Genomic DNA, 18,517 nt, shown 5'->3' with positions numbered 1-18,517 from the left:
TTTTTCTCTGAGTTTAATATTCTCTCCCATGCGGTTTCTTCTAAGCAAAATCCTATCTTCTTGTCCTGTTTATAGTAGTTCCACAGTTGCATATAATGTAACAATGAAAGGTTCTCAAATTCTTTTTTTAAGTCCTCATGAGATTTTAGCGTTTTAGTATTTTTAACTAGTATGTCCTTATACCTTGGCCAGTTTTGCCACCCTAACAGTCTTCAAATACACCTATGCGACGGACTTAAAAGAAAATTGGTGGAAGATGTTCCATAGGTGGCATATGACACCAAAAAAAATTGGCATAATGTACAAAAATGCAGACAACATGTTGGAAATGCCAGGAAGAAGAAGGTAGTTATTTGCACATGTGGTGGACTTGTAAGAAAGCACAGGAATTTTGGAAAATCATACATATAGAAACCCAGAAGATTTTAGAAATTACTTTCCCAAGAAAGCCCGATTATTATTTACTAAACATTACAGATTCGGACATTAATTTGGATTTAAATAAGGACATATTATTTACGTATATCGCAACGGCTGCAAGAATAGTCTATGCGAAATTTTGGAAATTGGGGGAAATCCCAGAGGTAGAGATCTGGTTTAAGAAAATCTTAGAGATTAAAGACATGGACAAACTAACTTTTTTATTGAAAAAAAACCTCAGGAAATCCAATAAGAGAGACGGATTGGTCTCTCGTTGAAAAATTTATTGAAGAAAAAAAGAAAAATGTTGGAAGATGAAGGTGAGACTTTAAAATGGAGAATGACGCAGCGAAGTCTCAGAATGGAAGTCAACATTGTATATAATTTCTTTTTTCTTCTCGTTTTGATCGTAGTTTAGCTCTCCCCCTTTGGGTAAATCCTTTAGAAATCCTTTCTTTCTCACTCTTTACTATTTCAAATTGTTCTCACTCTTTCCTTGTAAACCTTATTGATATCTGGAAAACTAATAAAAATTCTTTTAAAAAATGCACTTTCCCCTATATAAAGATTTCTAAAAATGGAGTGCTTCTCAGAATCACAGGTGCTTTTAGATGCATACATGTGTGTCTGTCCATATGTAGAAATATTTTTTTTCTGTTGGTGTTACATACTGCACTTATTCAATTCTACAGCACACTTTTTCCCTATATAAACATCTTTGAAAATGGGGTGTGCTGTAATTCAGCCCATGATTCTGACTGTTATCGATATAAATGGGGAAGTGGATCATGGGAACTTTAGGTCTGCGAGCCAACATGAGATTTTAAGTCCTGAAAATGATCGGTCTGTGCCTCCAGCAATTAGTGACGGACACATTCCAGAGAGGTGCAGAAGAGTTGTTCTCTAGGAAAACGAGTTCAGAGGCAGAAATCCCAGCTGGGAGAATAGTGAGTTGCAAGATAATGAGCTGGTTGATCAGTTTTCGTAAACAATGTGCTGCCCAACAGAATCTCCAAAGGTCCCAGAACTTGTTAGAGGAGAGACCAGTATCAGGAAGTAATGGGAGAAGGCATGATTTCATGTGTATATTAGAGAAGCCGAGAGGATTTTCCAGCCAGCCTGGTCAATGTTGGTAACTGAGGCAACAGCTCTTGTCAAGTCCTAGTCAAGCTTTCTGATGGAATTATAAGTCCATACATGCTTCCACGTTTGAAGGACTGTTCTTGGATTTTTTGATTGGATTCTATGTTGCCTTGTACTTCCTGAAATATGCCAGACTAATCTGATCTCTTTTTTCGATAGATAAGAGTTACAAGCTGGATAGATGCGGGGAATGCCGTGGATGTGGCGTACCTGGATTTCAGGAAGGCCTTCGACAAGGTCCCCCATGACCTTCTGGCAAGGAAACCAGTCCAATGTGGGCAAGGCAAAACTACGGTGAGGTGGATCAGTAATTGGTTAAATGGACGAACCCAGCCGGTGATTCTCCCCAATGCTTCCTCTTCATCTTGGAAAGAAGTGACGAGTGGAGTGCCATCAGCAGGGTTCCGTCCTGGGCCTGGTCCTGTTCAACATCTTTATTAATGACTTAGATGAAGGGCTAGAAGGCAGGATCATCAAGTTTGCAGACGACAACAAATTGGGAGGGAGAGACAATACTCCAGAGGACAGGAGCAGGATTCAAAATCTTGACAGATTAGAGAGATGATGGGCCAAAACTAACACAATGAAGTTCAACAGGGACAAATGTAAGATACTCCACTTTGGCAGGAAAAACAAAATGCAAAGGTACAGAATGGGGCACGATGCCTGGCTCGAGAGCAGGACGTGTGAAAAAGATCTTGGAGTCCTCGTGGACAACAAGTTAAACATGAGCCAACAATGTGATGTGGCAGCAAAAAAAGCCAATGGGATTTTGGCCTGCATCAATAGGAGCATAGTGTCTAGATCTAAGGAAGTAATGCTACCCCTCTATTCCACTTTGGTTAGACCACACCTGGAATATTGTGTCCAATTCTGGGCACCACAATTGAAGGGAGATGTTGACAAGCTGGAATCTGTCCAGAGGAGGGCGACTCAAATGATCAAGGGTCTGGAGAACAAGCCCTATGAGGAGCGGCTTAAGGAGCTGGGCATGTTTAGCCTGAAGAAGAGAAGGCTGAGAGGAGATATGATAGCCATGTATAAATATGTGAGAGGAAGCCACAGGGAGGAGGGAGCAAGCTTGTTTTCTGCTTCCCTGGAGACTAGGACGCGAAACAATGGCTTCAAACTACAAGAGAGGAGATTCCATCTGAACATAAGGAAGAACTTCCTGACTGTGAGAACCGTTCAGCAGTGGAATTCTCTGCCCTGGAGTATGGTGGAGGCTCCTTCTTTGGAAGCTTTTAAACAGAGACTGGATGGCCATCTGTCAGGGGTGATTTGAATGCAATGTTCCTGCTTCTTGGCAGAATGGGGTTGGACTGGATGGCCCACAAGGTCTCTTCCAACTCTGATTCTATGACTCTATTCTATGATTCTATATATAGAAATGTCTATAGAGGGGATTGGCCTGGATGCCCTTTGGATGCCCCTCCCAAGTAGAATCCTATGAGGATATGAGGGATATAGATACATACACAGAGGGGGACAGACTGGGTGCCCTTTGGATAACCCTTTCCAACTCTAGGAGTGTTTGACTTGACGTGTCCCTCACCTGGAATGCAGAGTGCCTTCGGCTTGTTTGGGGCGTGGGAGGGCCCCCCCTTTGCTCTGGAGGGAGATGTAGCTTTCCTGTCCCCATGCTGGAGCAGATGGATCCTTCCTCTCCGCCTGCCCCTCCGACCTTTCCGAGGGGCAGCTGAGGCCGCCACTCATAGAGTCCTGCTTCAGAATCCCTACTCAGAACAGAACAGAACACAGAGACAGAAAAATATAAGCATAAGATCGAGAAAAACCCAGAAAAGTGTCTTGTAGGGCTATTTAGGGAGAGAGATTGCAAAAGGGATGAAGACATATGTCAACATAGCTTTGGTGCATGGGAATTGTAGTTCACCCTGCACCTAGAGCACTCTGAACCCCACCAATTACAGATCTAGACCAAACATGGTACACAGAACCCTGGTGACCAACAGAACATACTGGAGTTTTATGTGGGGGGACCAACCCACCCAAGTGGGAGTTGTAGTTCACCCTGCACCCAGAGCACTCTGAACCCCATCAGTGATGGATCTGGGCCAAACATGGAACACAGACCCAACATGCCCAACTGTGAATACAGGCAGAGTTTGGGGGTTGTTGTCCTCGGAATCTGGGAGTTGTAGTTCACCTGTGCCCAGAGTAACCGTGGCCCCCACTGACAACAGACCAGGACCAAACTTGGCACAGAGAAGCCCAACTGAACATACTGCAGGGATTGGGGGAAATCCAAAGACACAAGACATCTAAGAAACCAATGTATGTCCTTCACTCAAAAAAATTGATTTGTAATTTGGGAGTTGTAGTTGCTGGGATTTATAGTTCACCTACAATCAAAGAGCATTCTGAACCCCACCAACGATTGAATTGAACCAAACTTGGCACACAGTTCTCCCATGACCAACAGAAAATACTGGAAGGGTTTGGTGGGCAGTGTCCTTTGGTTTTCGACTTGTAGTTCACCTACATCCAGAGAGCACTGTGGACTCAAACAATGATGGATCTGGACCAAACTCTACACGAATACTCAATATGCCCAAATGTGAATACCGGTGAAGTTTGGGGGGAAATAGAATCTTGAGATTTGGGAGTTGTGGTTGCTGGGATTTGTAGTTCACCTCCAATCACAGAGCATTCTGAACCCCACCAACGATAGAATTAGGCCAAACCTCCCACACAGAACCCCCATGATCACCAGAGTGGGCCACAGCAACGCGTGGCAGGGGACAGCTAGTCAATAATAAAACAGGAATACCTGTTGGGTGATGGAGTGCGGAAGGGTAGAAATCCACGGCGGGGCGGGCCTGGCTCATGCGGGGGTCCATGTAGGAGGGCATCATCATCCAGCGGGGGTCAAAGCCCAGCATCTGAGGAGGTGGTGGGGGGAAGAAGGCCCGCTGCTGTGAAGGGTGCGACGAGGCGGAGGAAGAGGAGCAGGAGGATGAAGAGGAGGAAGAGGCCGCTGGGTAGGCCTGCGAAGGCGAGGAGGACGGCTGCCAGCCCTGCATCTTGTACAGCTGGTCCTGATCCAAAGGGAGAGACAAGGCAAACAAAGGAGTCAAATGTTGGCTAGGAAATTGGTTGGGGTGCTCCTCCCCAATGGTTCCTTCTTCTCCATCCTGGAAAGAAGAGATTATCCTGGAAAGAAGAAACTAGGACTAGGTGCAATGGGTTCAAATTACAAGAGAGGCAACTCCACCTGAACATGAGGAAGAACTTCCTGACCGTACAAACCGTTCAACAATGGAACTCTCTGCCTCAGGGTATGGTGGAAGTTCCTTCCTTGGAAACGTTTAAACAGAGGCTAGATGGCCATCTGTCAGGGGTACTTTAATTATTTTACTCCCTTTATTATTATTGGAAGGCTATGTAAGCACATTTACATTGAAGAAGGTTAGAATAATGGTTTAATCAGAGTTGGACAGCTTTGTCTTAAATTACAATTTTATGTAAATATTTTTGAATATTTACTCTACTGATTCCTCAATTAATGGAATTTTATTGGTATCTATTTCTATTTTGAAACTTACCAGTAGCTGTTGCATTTCTCACCCTCGGCTTATACTCGAGTCAATACCTTTTCCCAGTTTTTTTGTGGTAAAATTAGGTGTCCCAGCTTATATTTGGGTCGACTTATACTCAAGTATATACGGTATTTTCGCTGTTTCACCGCCCTCCAAGGTGCTTTTCCTCCTCAATCCTCCCTCTCTCCAGCCTTGAAGGGCCTTTCCTTCCTTTCCTTCACTTTATTCTAACTTTAGAAAGACTTAAAATAGTGTATAACTACTTTTTCACTTATTGTGGGAGGTCCTGGAACATAACCCTAGCAATAAATGAGGGAACACTGTATTTGGGAATGCAACTGGCTGAACAGGAGGATGGTCCCTAGGAAAACCCGAATGAGATCGGCACAAGGCGAGGCTCACCTGCTGCTGCTGCTGCTGCCGCTGGAAACGAGGGGGAAGCAGCTTAGAGAACTTGTTGAACTCCTGCCCCGGTGAGGCGGCCTCCCCATTCTCCTCCTCGCTGCTGTTGCTGCGATGGGCCAACGACGTAGCCACAGCCAGGGCCTCTTCTTCCCCGTAACTGGAAGAGGACTCCTGCGTATGCAACTCGGAGTTCCCTGGGAAGAAATAATAATAATAAACCTTTATTTATACCCCGCCCCCTCTCCCCAAGGAATTATTATTATTATTATTCCCAAAGAAATGCTTTGCTCTATATATTTCATGGAACTCAATTTCCATGTGTGTTTGTAGAATGTATATATAGTAATTGTAATAATATTTATAATAATAATAATAATAGTAGTAATACATCACACAGTCCTAGACGCTTGGGAACTGTTCGACTTGTGATTTTGCGATACAAAATCCAGCATCTCGCTTGCTGTGACAGACTGTGTTTTTGTATCAGTAAAAGAAATCAGTAAAATAATTCTAAAATAGTTCTCCAGACCCTTGATCATTTTAGTCGCCCTCCTCTGGACACATTCCAGCTTGTCAACATCTCCCTTTAATTGTGGTGCCCAGAATAGGACACAATATTCCAGGTGTGGTCTAACCAAAGCAGAATAGAGGGGTAGCATGACTTTCCCTGGACCTAGACACTATGCTCCTATTGATGCAGGCCAAAATCCCACTGGCCTTTTTTTGCCGCCACATCACATTGTTGGCTCATGTTTAACTTGTTGTCCACGAGGACTCCAAGATCTTTTTCACACGTACTGCTCTCGAGCCAGGCGTCACCCATTCTGTATCTTTGCATTTCATTTTTTCTGCCAAAGTGGAGTATCTTGCATTTGTCACTGTTGAACTTCATTTTGTTAGTTTTGGCCCATCTCTCTAATCTGTCAAGATCGTTTTGAATTCTGCTCCTGTCCTCTGGAGTATTGCTATCCCTCCCAATTTGGTGTCGTCTGCAAACTTGATGATCATGCCTTCTAGCCCTTCATCTAAGTCATTAATAAAGATCCTGAACAGGACCGAGCCCAGGATGGAACCCTGCTTGTGGCACTCCACTCGTCATTTCTTTCCAGGATGAAGAGGAAGCCTTGGGGAGAATTACCATCTGGGTTCGTCCATTTAACCAATTACAGATCCACCTCACCGTAGTTTTGCCTAGCCCACATTGAACTAGTTTCTTTGCCAGAAGGTCATGGGGGACCTTGTCGAAGGCCTTACTGAAATCCAGGTACGCTACATCCACGGCATTCCCTGCATCTATCCAGCTTGTAACTCTATCGAGAAAAGAGATCAGATTAGTCTGGCATGACTTGTTTTTGAGAAATCCAAGTTGACTATTAGCAATGACCGCATTTGTTTCTAAGTGTTTGCAGACCACTTCCTTAACAATCTTTTTCAGAATCTTGCCTGGTATCGACGTGAGGCTGATCGGACATTGGTAATTGTTTGGGTCATCCTTTTTTCCCCTTCTTGAAGATTGGGACCATATTGGCCCTTCTCCAATCTGCTGGGACTTCTCCCGTTCTCCAAGAACTCTCAAAGATGGTTGCCAATGGTTCCGAGATGACTTCCGCTAGTTCCTTCAATACTCTTGGGTGTAGTTGGTCTGGCCCTGGGGACTTGAACTCATTTAGAGCAGCCAGGTATTCCTGCATGACTTTTTTCCCAATTTGGGGTTGGATGTCCTCTAATCCCTCATCCAGTCCATATTGCTGAGGTTGAAGATGACTTTCTTTTTGTGAGAAGACCAAGGCAAAGAAGGTATTAAGTAGTTTTCCCTATCCCCTGTCAGCACTGCCTCATCTTCTCCTTGAAGAGGCCCTATCGCCTCCTTGTTCTTCCTTTCTTTCTACTGACATAAGAAAAGAAGCCCTTTTATTGTTTTTAATGTCCCTGGCAAGCCTGAGCTCGTTTTGTGCTTTAGCCTTGCGGACCTTTTCCCTACAGGAGTTGACTATTGTTTGAATTCTTCTTTGGTGATTTCTCTCTTTTTCCACTTCTTGTGCATGTCTCTTAGCACAGTTAGAAGTTCTTTGGACATCCATTCTGGCTTCTTTGCACTTGTCCTATTTTTTTTCTCTTTGTTGACACGGTTTGCAATTGCGCCTTGAGTATTTCACTCTTGAGAAACTCCCATCCATCCGTAACTCCCTTGTTTTTTAGTATCTGCTCAGTGTTTTCTTCATTTTTTGGAAATCAGCTTTCCTAAAGTCCAAAATGCGGTTTTCACTTGTCTTACTTTCGGCCTTCCTTTGTACCTCAAATTGCAGGAGCACATGGTCACTTGCCCCTAAGGATCTGACCACTTCAACCACATCGATCAGGTCCTCCGCATTTGTTAGAATGAGATCAAGAGTAGCCGACCCCCTTGTTGCCTCTTCTACTTCCTGGACCATGAAATTGTCTGCAAGGCAAGCAAGGAATTTGTTGGACTTTGTACTCTTGGTCTAGATTGATTTCCAGCAAATATCGGGATAGATGAAATCGCCCGTGACTACTACATCTCTTCTCTGTGCCTGTTTGGTCAACTATTGGCAGAAGACTTCATCTAGTTCTTCCTCCTGGCTTGGAGGTCTGTAGTAGACACCTACAACAACATCTTTTTGAGTTCCAGTTCCCTTGATTGTTATCCAGATGCTTTCAAGCTGGTCTCCCGGATTGCTATCTTGAAGATGACTTTCTTTTTGTGAGAAGACCGAGGCAAAGAAGGCATTAAGTAGTTCTGCCTTTTCCCTATCCCCTGTCAGCATAGCTTCAACTTCTTGGCCCTCATCCAGCCCATCACAGTGGCCAGGCACTGGTTCAGGATCTGAGGGGCTTGTGTTTAACTGGACTTTAACTGGACTGTGACCTGCCTCGAGCCATGGGGTGAGGCGCTAAGAAATAACATGATGTTTCTTACCTCTGCGGGTGGTGTGGCGGTGGCTCTCTGTGATTGCAGGGGCATTCTTCTCAGGACGGGGGCCCCTATCCTCCTGCTGCTGCTCCTTGGGCCCCTCCACGGCTGCCTTCTGCGCCTTCTTGCACTTCTGGTCCAGTTCCTTCAGCTTGGCGGCACAGGCGGCCAGGCGCTCCTCCCGAGCTCGGCGCTCCTCCTCCTCGCGCCGCTTGCGAGCCCGCTCTACGGCCTCCGACATCTCCGACTGCAGGAACTTCTGCCGCAAGGCAAGCGGAGGCAACGGTGGCGGCTGCTGCTGCTTCTCCTCTTTCTCCTCCGAGGAAGACGATGACTGGCGGAGGCAAGGCACTGGGGGAAGCTTCTGGAAGGGAGACAAGGAAGGCGCTCAGGATGGCGACGGACAACCTATTGGCCGCCCTCCCCAAAGGCCCTCAAACGGGCGTCCATTTGAGGCAGAGATATTTATTTATTTATTTATTTATTTACGACATTTATATGCTGCCCTTCTCACCCCGAAGGGGACTCAGAGCGGCTTACAAGGTATATATACATGCAATATATTATTAACATAGTACAATATCAGTTTTAAATACTGCTATATTGCACTATATCAATTATACTGTAATATTATTAGTAATATTACATGTAATATAAATATATAATTATAATATCATATTATTAGTAGTAGTATTATATTGCATTACATTACAATATTATAAAAATTATATGTATATACAATATATTATATATTATATTATAACATATTATAATTTTTATTTTTCTATTATTATTAGAATAGCACATAGAATAGATATGAGCTGCTTTGAGTCTCCTTGGGTGGTATAAATAATAATAATAGAACCAAACTTAAACACAGGGGAACTCCAGACAAGAAACAATCAGGAACAGCTGATCACCACTTAACAAAGGATTCCCCCAGGCAGGAATATATACACACACACACACACACACACGCATATAATGTAATATATTATAATGTAATATAATACTACTAATCATACAATACAATATAATATAATAAACATATTGTATTATATTAATACTAATACATTAAATGTTATTACTAGGCATGGTTCTAAATGGTTCTAAAGTACTTACAAACCTAAAGTTCTGGTGGTGGAAACTAGGGGGGCGCTGATGCTTTGCTTCTACAGTGTTGCTAAAGTTCTGGTGGTGAAACTTTCAGAGCTCTAACACAATTTTCAAAATTTCATTATAAATGGCAGTTCCTAATAGGTTCTGTCATAAAAATCACCAATGATGAAAGAATGAAATTTTGAAAGTTTTGTTAGAGTTCTGAAATTTTCACCACCAGAACTTTAGCAACACTTTAGAAGCAAAGCACCAGCGCCCCCTAGTTTTCACAACCAGAACTTTAGTTTTGTAAGTACTTTAGAACCATTTAGAACCACGGATTGCACATGCCTAGTAATTACTACTGAAAATACATAACAGTAAATAAAGAACAAAACTCAAACACAGGGGAACTTCAGACAAGAAGCAATCAAGAACAGCTAATCACCTCTCAACAAAGGATTCCCCCAGGCAGAATTATATATATATATATATATATATATATATATATATATATATATATAAGGCTTGGGCGGTTTCGTTCGTTAATTTCGTAATTCGTTATTAATTCGTATTTAAATTAGCTTACGATCCGATATTGAGCCATGCAGGAGTAATTAAAAATCGAAACAATTTTTTCAATTTATTTCGTAATTGTTTCGTAATTGTTTCCGTATGTCTGGTGCAAGTTTTAGGGTTGTTGTTTGTTTTATCAGTGATAAAAAATAAATTATCAAACCAACAGTCAACAACAGAGGGAGAGGGAAGCTTCAGAAGTTCCCCCTGTCCCATTTGGAGGGTTTTTGAGCATATTGCGCAATCGCGTCCGCCATTAACGAATCGATTCGTAATTGTTTCGTAATTTTACAAAATTTCGTATATTTCGAACTTTTTTAAAGAAAAAAATTCGGAATTCTTTTTAAAAACGGAACGCAAAACCCCCCTAAAAACGAAACGAGTTTAGAACCAAATTTTTCTGTAGTTACCCAAGCCATATATATATATATATATATATATGCGCGCGCACACACACACAATGTAATATAATGTAATATATTATAATGTAATATAATAAATATACAATACTATAACGTAATATAATATTAATAATAATACAATATAATAATATTGAAATACAATAATACTAATACATTAAATGTAATTACTATTGATAATATGTAAGTAAATAAAGAACAAACCTCAAACACAGGAATTAGTTAAAAATCAGACAATGTGATTTTCTGGATGTGTTTCCTCATGTTGTCTCTCATAGTTGAGGTCTACCTATGATGTCAATTACAGGCCTCTCTCATCTTTTTAAGTGGGAGAACATGTACAATTGGTATCTGACTAAATACTCCCCCCACCCCCACTGTGTGAGTGTACACACACACACAAGCCGTCCCCTGCCACGCATTGCTTTGGCCCAGTCTGTGTATACGCATTTTGTGTATGTATATGTGTGCTTGCATACATATAAGTGGCTTTGCGCATGCGGTGTAATGTACTTTTTGGTTTTTTTGGCTTTTTAATTCCCTTCCACTGTGTTTTTCAGTGTTTTTATGAGTGGTTTATGAGTTATGTTAAAGTTAACGAACATTACATTTTTAGTTATATAGATATAGATATATATACAGATAGATAATATAATAAAATTAATACTATATAGTATAATATTAATACTAATCTATATAAATAAAAATGTAATATGCCAAATTTGGTGTCAATTCGTCCAGTGGCTTTTGAATTCTGTTAATCCCACAAATGAACATTACATTACATTTTTATTTATATAGATTAGTATTATACTATATAGTATTAATTTTATTGTATTATCTATCTGTATATATATCTATGCCGAATTGACATCAAATTTGACATCAAACAAGACACCTATCAGGCCAATGTATGTCCTTCACTTAAAAACAATTGATTTTGTCATTTGGGAGTTGTAGTTGCTGGGATTTATAGTTCACCTACAATCAAAGAGCATTCTGAACCCCACCAATGATGGAATTGAACCAAACTTGGCACACATTTCTCCCATGACCAACAGGAAATACTGGAAGGGTTTGGTGGGCAGTGTCCTGTGATTTTGGAGTTGTAGTTCACCTACATCCAGAGATCACTGTGGACTCAAACAATGATGGATCTGGATCAAACTTGGCTCGAATATTCCAAATGCCCAAATATGAATACAGATGGAGTTTGGGGAGAATAGACCTTGATATTTGGGAGTTGTAGTTACTGGGATTTATAGTTCACCTACAATCAAAGAACATTCTGAACCCCACCAGTGATGGAATTGAACCAAACTTGGCACACAGAACTCCCATGACCAACAAAAAATACTTGAAGGGTTTGGTGGGCAGTGTCCTTTGGTTTTGGACTTGTAGTTCACCTAAATCCAGAGATCACTGTGGACTCAAACAATGATGGATCTGGACGAAACTCTACACAAATACTCAATATGCCCAAATATGAACACTGGTGGAGTTTGGGGAAAATAGAATCTTGACATTTGGGAGTTGTAGTTGCTGGGATTTATAGTTCACTTACAATCACAGAGCATTCCGAACCCCACCAACGATAGAATTGGGCAAAACCTCCCACACAGAACCTCCTTGACCACCATAGTGGGCCACAGCAATGCATGGCAGGGGACGGCTAGTAATATATAAGATTCCTCTCCCTTCCTGTTGTCTCAGTTCCATTCTTAACTAGGAGGTGTTTGTAAGTGGGATGTCTGTAACTCGGGGACGAACAAATGAAGGGGTGTGAACAACATGAAGCCTTCTCTTTTTCTTCCGCAAGGCTCCTACCTGCGAGTCAGGGAGGGGGGCCCAGCCGTTGACCTTCCTGGGGGCTGCGGGGGCAACGTCGGGTGCTTTGCGGAGGGGCCGTGAGAGTCCGGTCGCGTCGTTCCAGGCCTTGGCCTCCTCCTGGACCGGGTGCCGGGCCTCTGTGCTCTCTGCAGAACTCAGGGACAGCTGTCTCTGCCGACGGGGGTCCCAACTGTTCCTGCAGGTGAGAATTGGAGAATAATACAGTTGGATGAGACCATATGGGTCATTAATCCAGTGGTTCTCAACCTGTGGGTCATCAGGTGTTTTGGCCTACAACTCCCAGAAATCCCACCCAGTTTACCAGCTGTTAGGATTTCTGGGAGTTGAAGGCCAAAAACATCTGGGGACCCCAGGTTGAGAACCACTGCTCTAGATGGAGAGAATGACAATGGGATTCCTGTTCAAAATGTCTTTTGTGATAATGTTCCTGAAGCGCCGGGTCCCCAAAGCTAGTAAATAATAAAATAAACTTCCCAGGTGACTTTCAATTTCCTGTTGGCTTCACGGTTGCGTAGGTGGAAAAGCACATACTTGTGCTTTCCATTTATGCAACAGCTAATCACCTCTCAACAAAGGATTTTTCCCAGGCAGTAACAAGCCACACCTAAAAACTGTCAGGCCATTAAATGCGAATCAAGGTGGCCAGTTGAAAGATTCACACCTGCCTCCAACAGACAAGAGTTCTTTCTCCCACCCTGGACCTTCCACAGATATATAAACCTAGTTTCCTAGTGTTCCTAGTTTCCAACAGACCTCAGAACCTCTGAGGATGCCTGCCAAAGATGCAGGCGAAATGTCAGGAAAGAATGTTTCTGGAACATGGTCAGACAGCCCAAAAAACCTACAACAACCTAGTGATTCCGGCCATGGAAGCCTTCAACAATGGTGATATCAACTGTAATAACAGAAGTAGTAATAATAGTTTCTGAAACTTTTCCTCCTAACACTGCAAGTTCGCTTGCCCTGGACTAAAGAGCATCCCTGTATTTTTCCAAGATTGGTCATCATTAAAGCAGAACTTGGGATTAATACTCACCATTTCGGCCTTCCGTCCTTGAGGGTTTCCTCCTCTTCCTCGTCTTCGCTGAACTTCAGTTTCTCAGAGTAATCCACTTCATCATGGATGCCTGAAGCAGCAGCGAAAAAAAGAAAGGAAGGAAGGAAGGAGAGATGGATGGAGAGAGCAGAAGGTCACCATGACTTCTCTGTACCTCTGAGGATACTTTCTGAAAGTTTGGGAAAGATTTAAAGGAGGGAATGGCACGCTGTCCCGGCTGCTATAGGGTTAATTTCCTTACCTGCCCAGCTGTCGTCTCCATCGTTGTCGAGTTCATCCAGCCCTTTTAGGTTCTCTGCATTGATGATGGTGGGTCGGGGCACGCGCTCCCCCTGTGGGCGGGCCGGGCGGGTTGGGCGGGAGGCCCCAAGCCGGGGGTCTTTCCTGCAAATTATGAGGAAATCACACAATCACAGCATCGGAAGGAGGTTTTTAAGCAGAGAAGATTGAATGGTGCCTTCCTGAAAATTTAAATTGGGGGCAGACTGGATGGCCTTTTGGGCCCCCTTCTAACACCAGGTGTCTATTGGAGGCTCCTTCTCTGGAGTCTGGAAGGCCATCTTTTGGGAGGGATCAGATTGTGGTTTTCCTGCGGAATGGGGTTGGTTTGGATGACCTCTGAGGATCCCTTACAACTCTCAAAGTCTTTGATTTCACAATTCTATTTCTCCACAAACCCACTAATGTCTATGAGGCTGGATGACCATCTGTCGGGAGAGATCAGGTTGTTGTTTTTCCTGCCTGGTAAGCGGATTAGACTGGATGTTTATTTATACCCTGCTTTTTCTTTCTACAAGTGACTCAGAGACTTATTATTTGATATTATGATGATTATTGTTATGTTTATTTATACCCAGATTTCTCTGTCGTACTCCAGAGCAGAATCACTTCTGACTTTCAATACCCCACTAGCTGGGTAAAATCCCCCCACCTTAGAAACTTTCTTCTTCCTTCCTTCTTTTTCCTTCCTCCTTCCCTTCCTTCCATCCATCCCTCCCTTTTGTATTTCCTTCCTTCTCTTTCCTTCCTCCTTCTTATTCCTTCCATCCTTCCCTTCAACACTTTTGTCCTTTCTTCCCTCTTTTCATCTTCTCTCCCTTTCTCTTTCTTTCTTTCCTTCCTTCATCCTTCCCTTCCTTCCTTCCATCTCTTCCTCCTTTTCTTCCTTCCTCCTTCCCTACTTTTTGTATTTCCTTCCTCCTTCCCTCCCTCTTATTCATTCCATTCTTCCCTTCCACACTTTTGTCCTTCTTTCCCTCTTTTCTCTCCCTTTCTCTTTCTTCCTTCTTTCATCCTTCCCTTCCTTCTTTCAATTTTCCTCCTTTTCTTCCTTCCTCCTTGCCTTCCTTCCATCCTTTCCTCCCTTTTGTATTTCCTTCCTTCTCTCTTTCCTTCCTCCTTCCCTTCCTCTTTATTCCTTCCATCCTTCGCTTCCACACTTTTGTCCTTCCTTTTCTCTTTTCTCCCTCTCCCTTTCTCTTTCTTTCCTTCCTTCATCCTTCCCTTCCTTCCTTCTTCCTTTTCTTCCTTCTATCTTTCCTTCCTCCTTCCCTCCCTCTTATTCCTTCCATTCCACACTTTTGTCCGTCCTTCCCTCTTTTCTCCCTCTCCCTTTCTTTCTTTCCTTCCTTCCACCTTCCCTTCCTCCTTTCTTTTTCCTTCCTTCTTCCCTTCCTGCCATCCTTCTCTCCCTTTTGTATTTCCTTCCTTCTCTCTTTCCTTCTTCCTTCCCTTCCACACTTTTGTCCTTCCTTCCCTCTTTTCTCTCCCTTTCTCTTTCCTTCCTTCCTTTGTCCTCTTTTTTTCCACCTCTTCCTCCTTTTCTTCTTTCCCTCTCTTTCTCCTTTCATTCCTTCCATCCTCTCCTTCCACCCTTTCATCCCTACATCCCCTATGTCCTTCCTTTCTTCTCTTTCCTTCCTCCTTCCCTTCCACACTTGTCCTTCCTTCCTTCCTTTTCTCCCTCTTTTCTCCATTCTCTTTCCATTCTCTTTCACCCATCCTTCCTTCCATCTCTTCCTCCTTTTCTTTCCTTCTCTTTTTCCTTCCACCCCCTCCCTCTTATTCCTTCCATCCTTCCCTTCCACACTTTTGTCCTTCCATCCTTCCCTCTTTTCTCCCTCTCCCATTCTTTTTTCTTCCTTCCTTCCTCCTTCCCTTCCTTCAGTCCTTATCTTCAGCCTTTCATCCTTCCTCCTCTTTTGTCTTTCCTTCCACCCTTCCCTTCCTTCCATCCATCCTGCCTTCCATCTCTCTTCCCTTCCTTCCATCACTGGGCAGCCAGTCCTCCTAGTAGGGAGTGCTGGCATGCAACCACAAAGTTAGAAAGTTTGCCCAGGCTTGCATGTAGTTAGTTGAAATAAGGCACGTATAACAATACAGCAAATAAATATAATACAACTGAGTCTCTACAGTGTTCTCTTGCTAGTTCGCGGTTCGCTTTTAGCGGACTCGCTGTTTTCGCGATTTTCAAAAAATATTAATTCAAAATATATATTGCGGCATTTCTGCTGTTTTGCGGGTTTTTGCCACCGCCACTCTCCAAGGCGCTTTCCCTCCTCAGTCCTCCCTCCCTCCAGCCTTGAAGGATCTTTCCTTCACTTTATTTTAAGTTTATAAAGACTTAAAATAGTGTATAACTACTAAAATAATGTATAAATATTAAAATAAATATTGCGGTTTTTCACTTTTCACGGGAGGTCCTGGAACGTAACCCCCGCAATAAGTGCGGGAACACTATACATCATATTTCCTACTCACCCCTACAATTTACCCCGATCAGCCCCACGTACATACTATTATTATTCTGATAGTGTTCCTCTGGAAGGAAGCTGGACTTCTTACCCGTCTTGGTCGCTGGTTTGGTATTGTCTGAAGGGGATGCGGGGCTCCAGGCGGAACTGGGGCATCGGGAAACAGGAGGAAGATGAGGAGCCACGCTGGAGCGGAACCGGGGGCTCAGGTTGCTTTGAACACATCTAGAAAAGGAGAGAGAAGGCATCAAACCCACAGCCCACCAACGCTGCTCTAGCACCAGGGAACATAAACAAAAGGCCCGCCCGGCTGGCCATAAGACCTAAATACATACGCCCTTTGAATCCTTTTGAAGAGATTGGAGAGGCCACTAAATGCAAAAAACTTTGGGCTATTTCCATAACAGAATGGAGAGGTCAAGAAATAGAAGGGGATTGGACTAGATAGCCTCTTAAGGGATTGGGCCCAGGAAATACAAGACTAGACATCCCTTGAGGTTCCTTAAGAGATTGGAGAGGTCAGGAAATAGAAAGGGTATGGACTAGATATCCCTTTAGGACCCTTAAGTGATTTGCGACACCAATAAATGCAAACGGTAGACTTTAGAGTCCAATAAGAAATTGGGAGAGGCCAAGAAATAGAAGGGGGTTGGACGAGATAGCTTTTGGAGTCCCTTAAAAAGACTGGAGAAGTCAAAACATAGAAGGGGGTTGGACTAGATAGCCTTTGGAGACCCTTAAAGAGACTAGAGAGGTCAAAACATAGAAGGGGTTGGACTAGATAGCCTTTGGAGACCCTTAAAGAGACTGGAGAGGTCAAAACATAGAAGGGGGTTGGACTAGATAGCCTTTGGAGACCCTTAAAGAGACTGGAGAGGTCAAAACATAGAAGGGGGTTGGACTAGATAGCCTCTTAAGGAATTGGGGGCTTAGGAAACATAAGGGGTTGGACTATATATCCCTTTAGATCCCTTAAGAGGCTGGAGAGTCCAAGAAATAGAAGGGTTTGGAATAGATAGCCTCTGAAGGGAGTGGAGAGCCCGGGAAATACCAGGGGGTTGAACTAGAGAGCTCTTGACATCCCTTAAGAGACTGGAGAGGCCAAGAAATGCAAAAAGGTTGGACTAGATAGCCTTTGGAGTCCCTTAAGAGACTGTAGAGGTGAGGAAATAGAAGGGATATGGACTAGATATAACCTTTAAAAGATTGAGGAGCCCAGGATATACAGGGGAGGGAGGGGTGCATTAGATATTCTCTTAAGGGATGGGGGAGTCCAGGGAATAGAAGGGTGGGACTAGATAGCCTCTGGAGTCCCATAATAATAATAATAATAATCATCATCATCATCTTTATTTGTACCCCGCCACCATCTCCCCAACAGAGACTCAGGGCGGTTTACATGGGGCCAAGCCCAACAACACAGCAACAAAATAAAATCAGAACATAAACAACAACATAATCAATTACATTAAATATACACTATAAAATATTACAACCAATATACAATAGAAGAAAACAAAAAAGAGACTGCAGAGGCCAAGAAACAGAAAGGGTATGGACTAGATAGCCTTTGAAGGGATCGGGTAGCCCAGGAAATACATGGGGATTAGATAGCATCTTAAGAGATTGGGGAGTCTGGGAAATACAAGGGAGTTGGACTAGATATCCCTTTAGGACCCCTAAGAGTCTGGAGAGGTCAAGAAACAGAAGAGGGTTGGACTAGATAGCATCTTAAAGGATTGGGGAGCCCAGGAAATACAAGAGGTTGGACTAGATAGTCTTTGGAGTTCCTTAAGAGACTGGGGAGGTTAGGAAATATAAGGGGGTTGGACTAGATATCCCTTTAGGACCCCTAAGAGTTTGGAGAGGCCAAGAAACATAAGGGGGCTGAACTAGACAACATCTTAAGGGATTGGGGAACCTGGGAAATACAAGGAGGTTGGACTAGATAGTCTTTGGAGTTCCGTAAGAGACTAGGGAGGTAAGGAAATTCAAGGGGGTTGGACTAGGTATACCTTTAGAACCCCTCAGAGTCTGGAGAGGCCAAGAAACAGAAGAGGGTTGGACTAGATAGCATCTTAAGGGATTGGGGAGGCTGGGAAATACAAGGGCTTGGACTGGATAGTCTTTGGAGTTCCTTAAGAGACTGGGGAGGTAAGGAAATACAAGGGAGTTGGACTACATATCCCTTTAGGACCCCTAAGAGCCCAAGAAACAGAAGGGCGTTAGACTAGATAGCATCTTAAGGGATTGGGGAGCCCGGGAAATACAAGGAGGTTGGACTAGATAGTCTTTGGAGTTCC

General features: G+C 43.3%; 1 protein-coding gene across 4 annotated transcripts in view; it reads right to left on the bottom strand.

Annotated features, from left to right (window-relative positions):
- The window catches only part of PRRC2B (proline rich coiled-coil 2B), a 74,797-nt gene that overhangs the window by 36,377 nt on the left and 19,903 nt on the right, over positions 1 to 18,517 (bottom strand). For 3 of the 4 annotated variants that reach the window (XM_067471968.1, XM_067471965.1, XM_067471967.1), the window contains exons 8-15: positions 16,306 to 16,439; positions 13,703 to 13,845; positions 13,441 to 13,531; positions 12,381 to 12,579; positions 8,467 to 8,824; positions 5,526 to 5,722; positions 4,355 to 4,622; positions 3,119 to 3,299 (exon numbers count right to left, since the gene is read on the bottom strand). In XM_067471968.1, coding sequence (XP_067328069.1) covers positions 3,119 to 3,299; positions 4,355 to 4,622; positions 5,526 to 5,722; positions 8,467 to 8,824; positions 12,381 to 12,579; positions 13,441 to 13,531; positions 13,703 to 13,845; positions 16,306 to 16,439 — 1,571 coding nt within the window. Of the gene's footprint in view, positions 1 to 3,118; positions 3,300 to 4,354; positions 4,626 to 5,525; positions 5,723 to 8,466; positions 8,825 to 12,380; positions 12,580 to 13,440; positions 13,532 to 13,702; positions 13,846 to 16,305; positions 16,440 to 18,517 lie in introns of all 4 variants that reach the window. The other variant, XM_067471966.1, reaches the window with a different exon arrangement.

This window comes from Anolis sagrei, chromosome 11, assembly GCF_037176765.1.
Source record: "Anolis sagrei isolate rAnoSag1 chromosome 11, rAnoSag1.mat, whole genome shotgun sequence".
Lineage (NCBI taxonomy): Eukaryota > Metazoa > Chordata > Lepidosauria > Squamata > Dactyloidae > Anolis > Anolis sagrei.
This window is presented reverse-complemented; position numbering and strand designations above follow the sequence as displayed.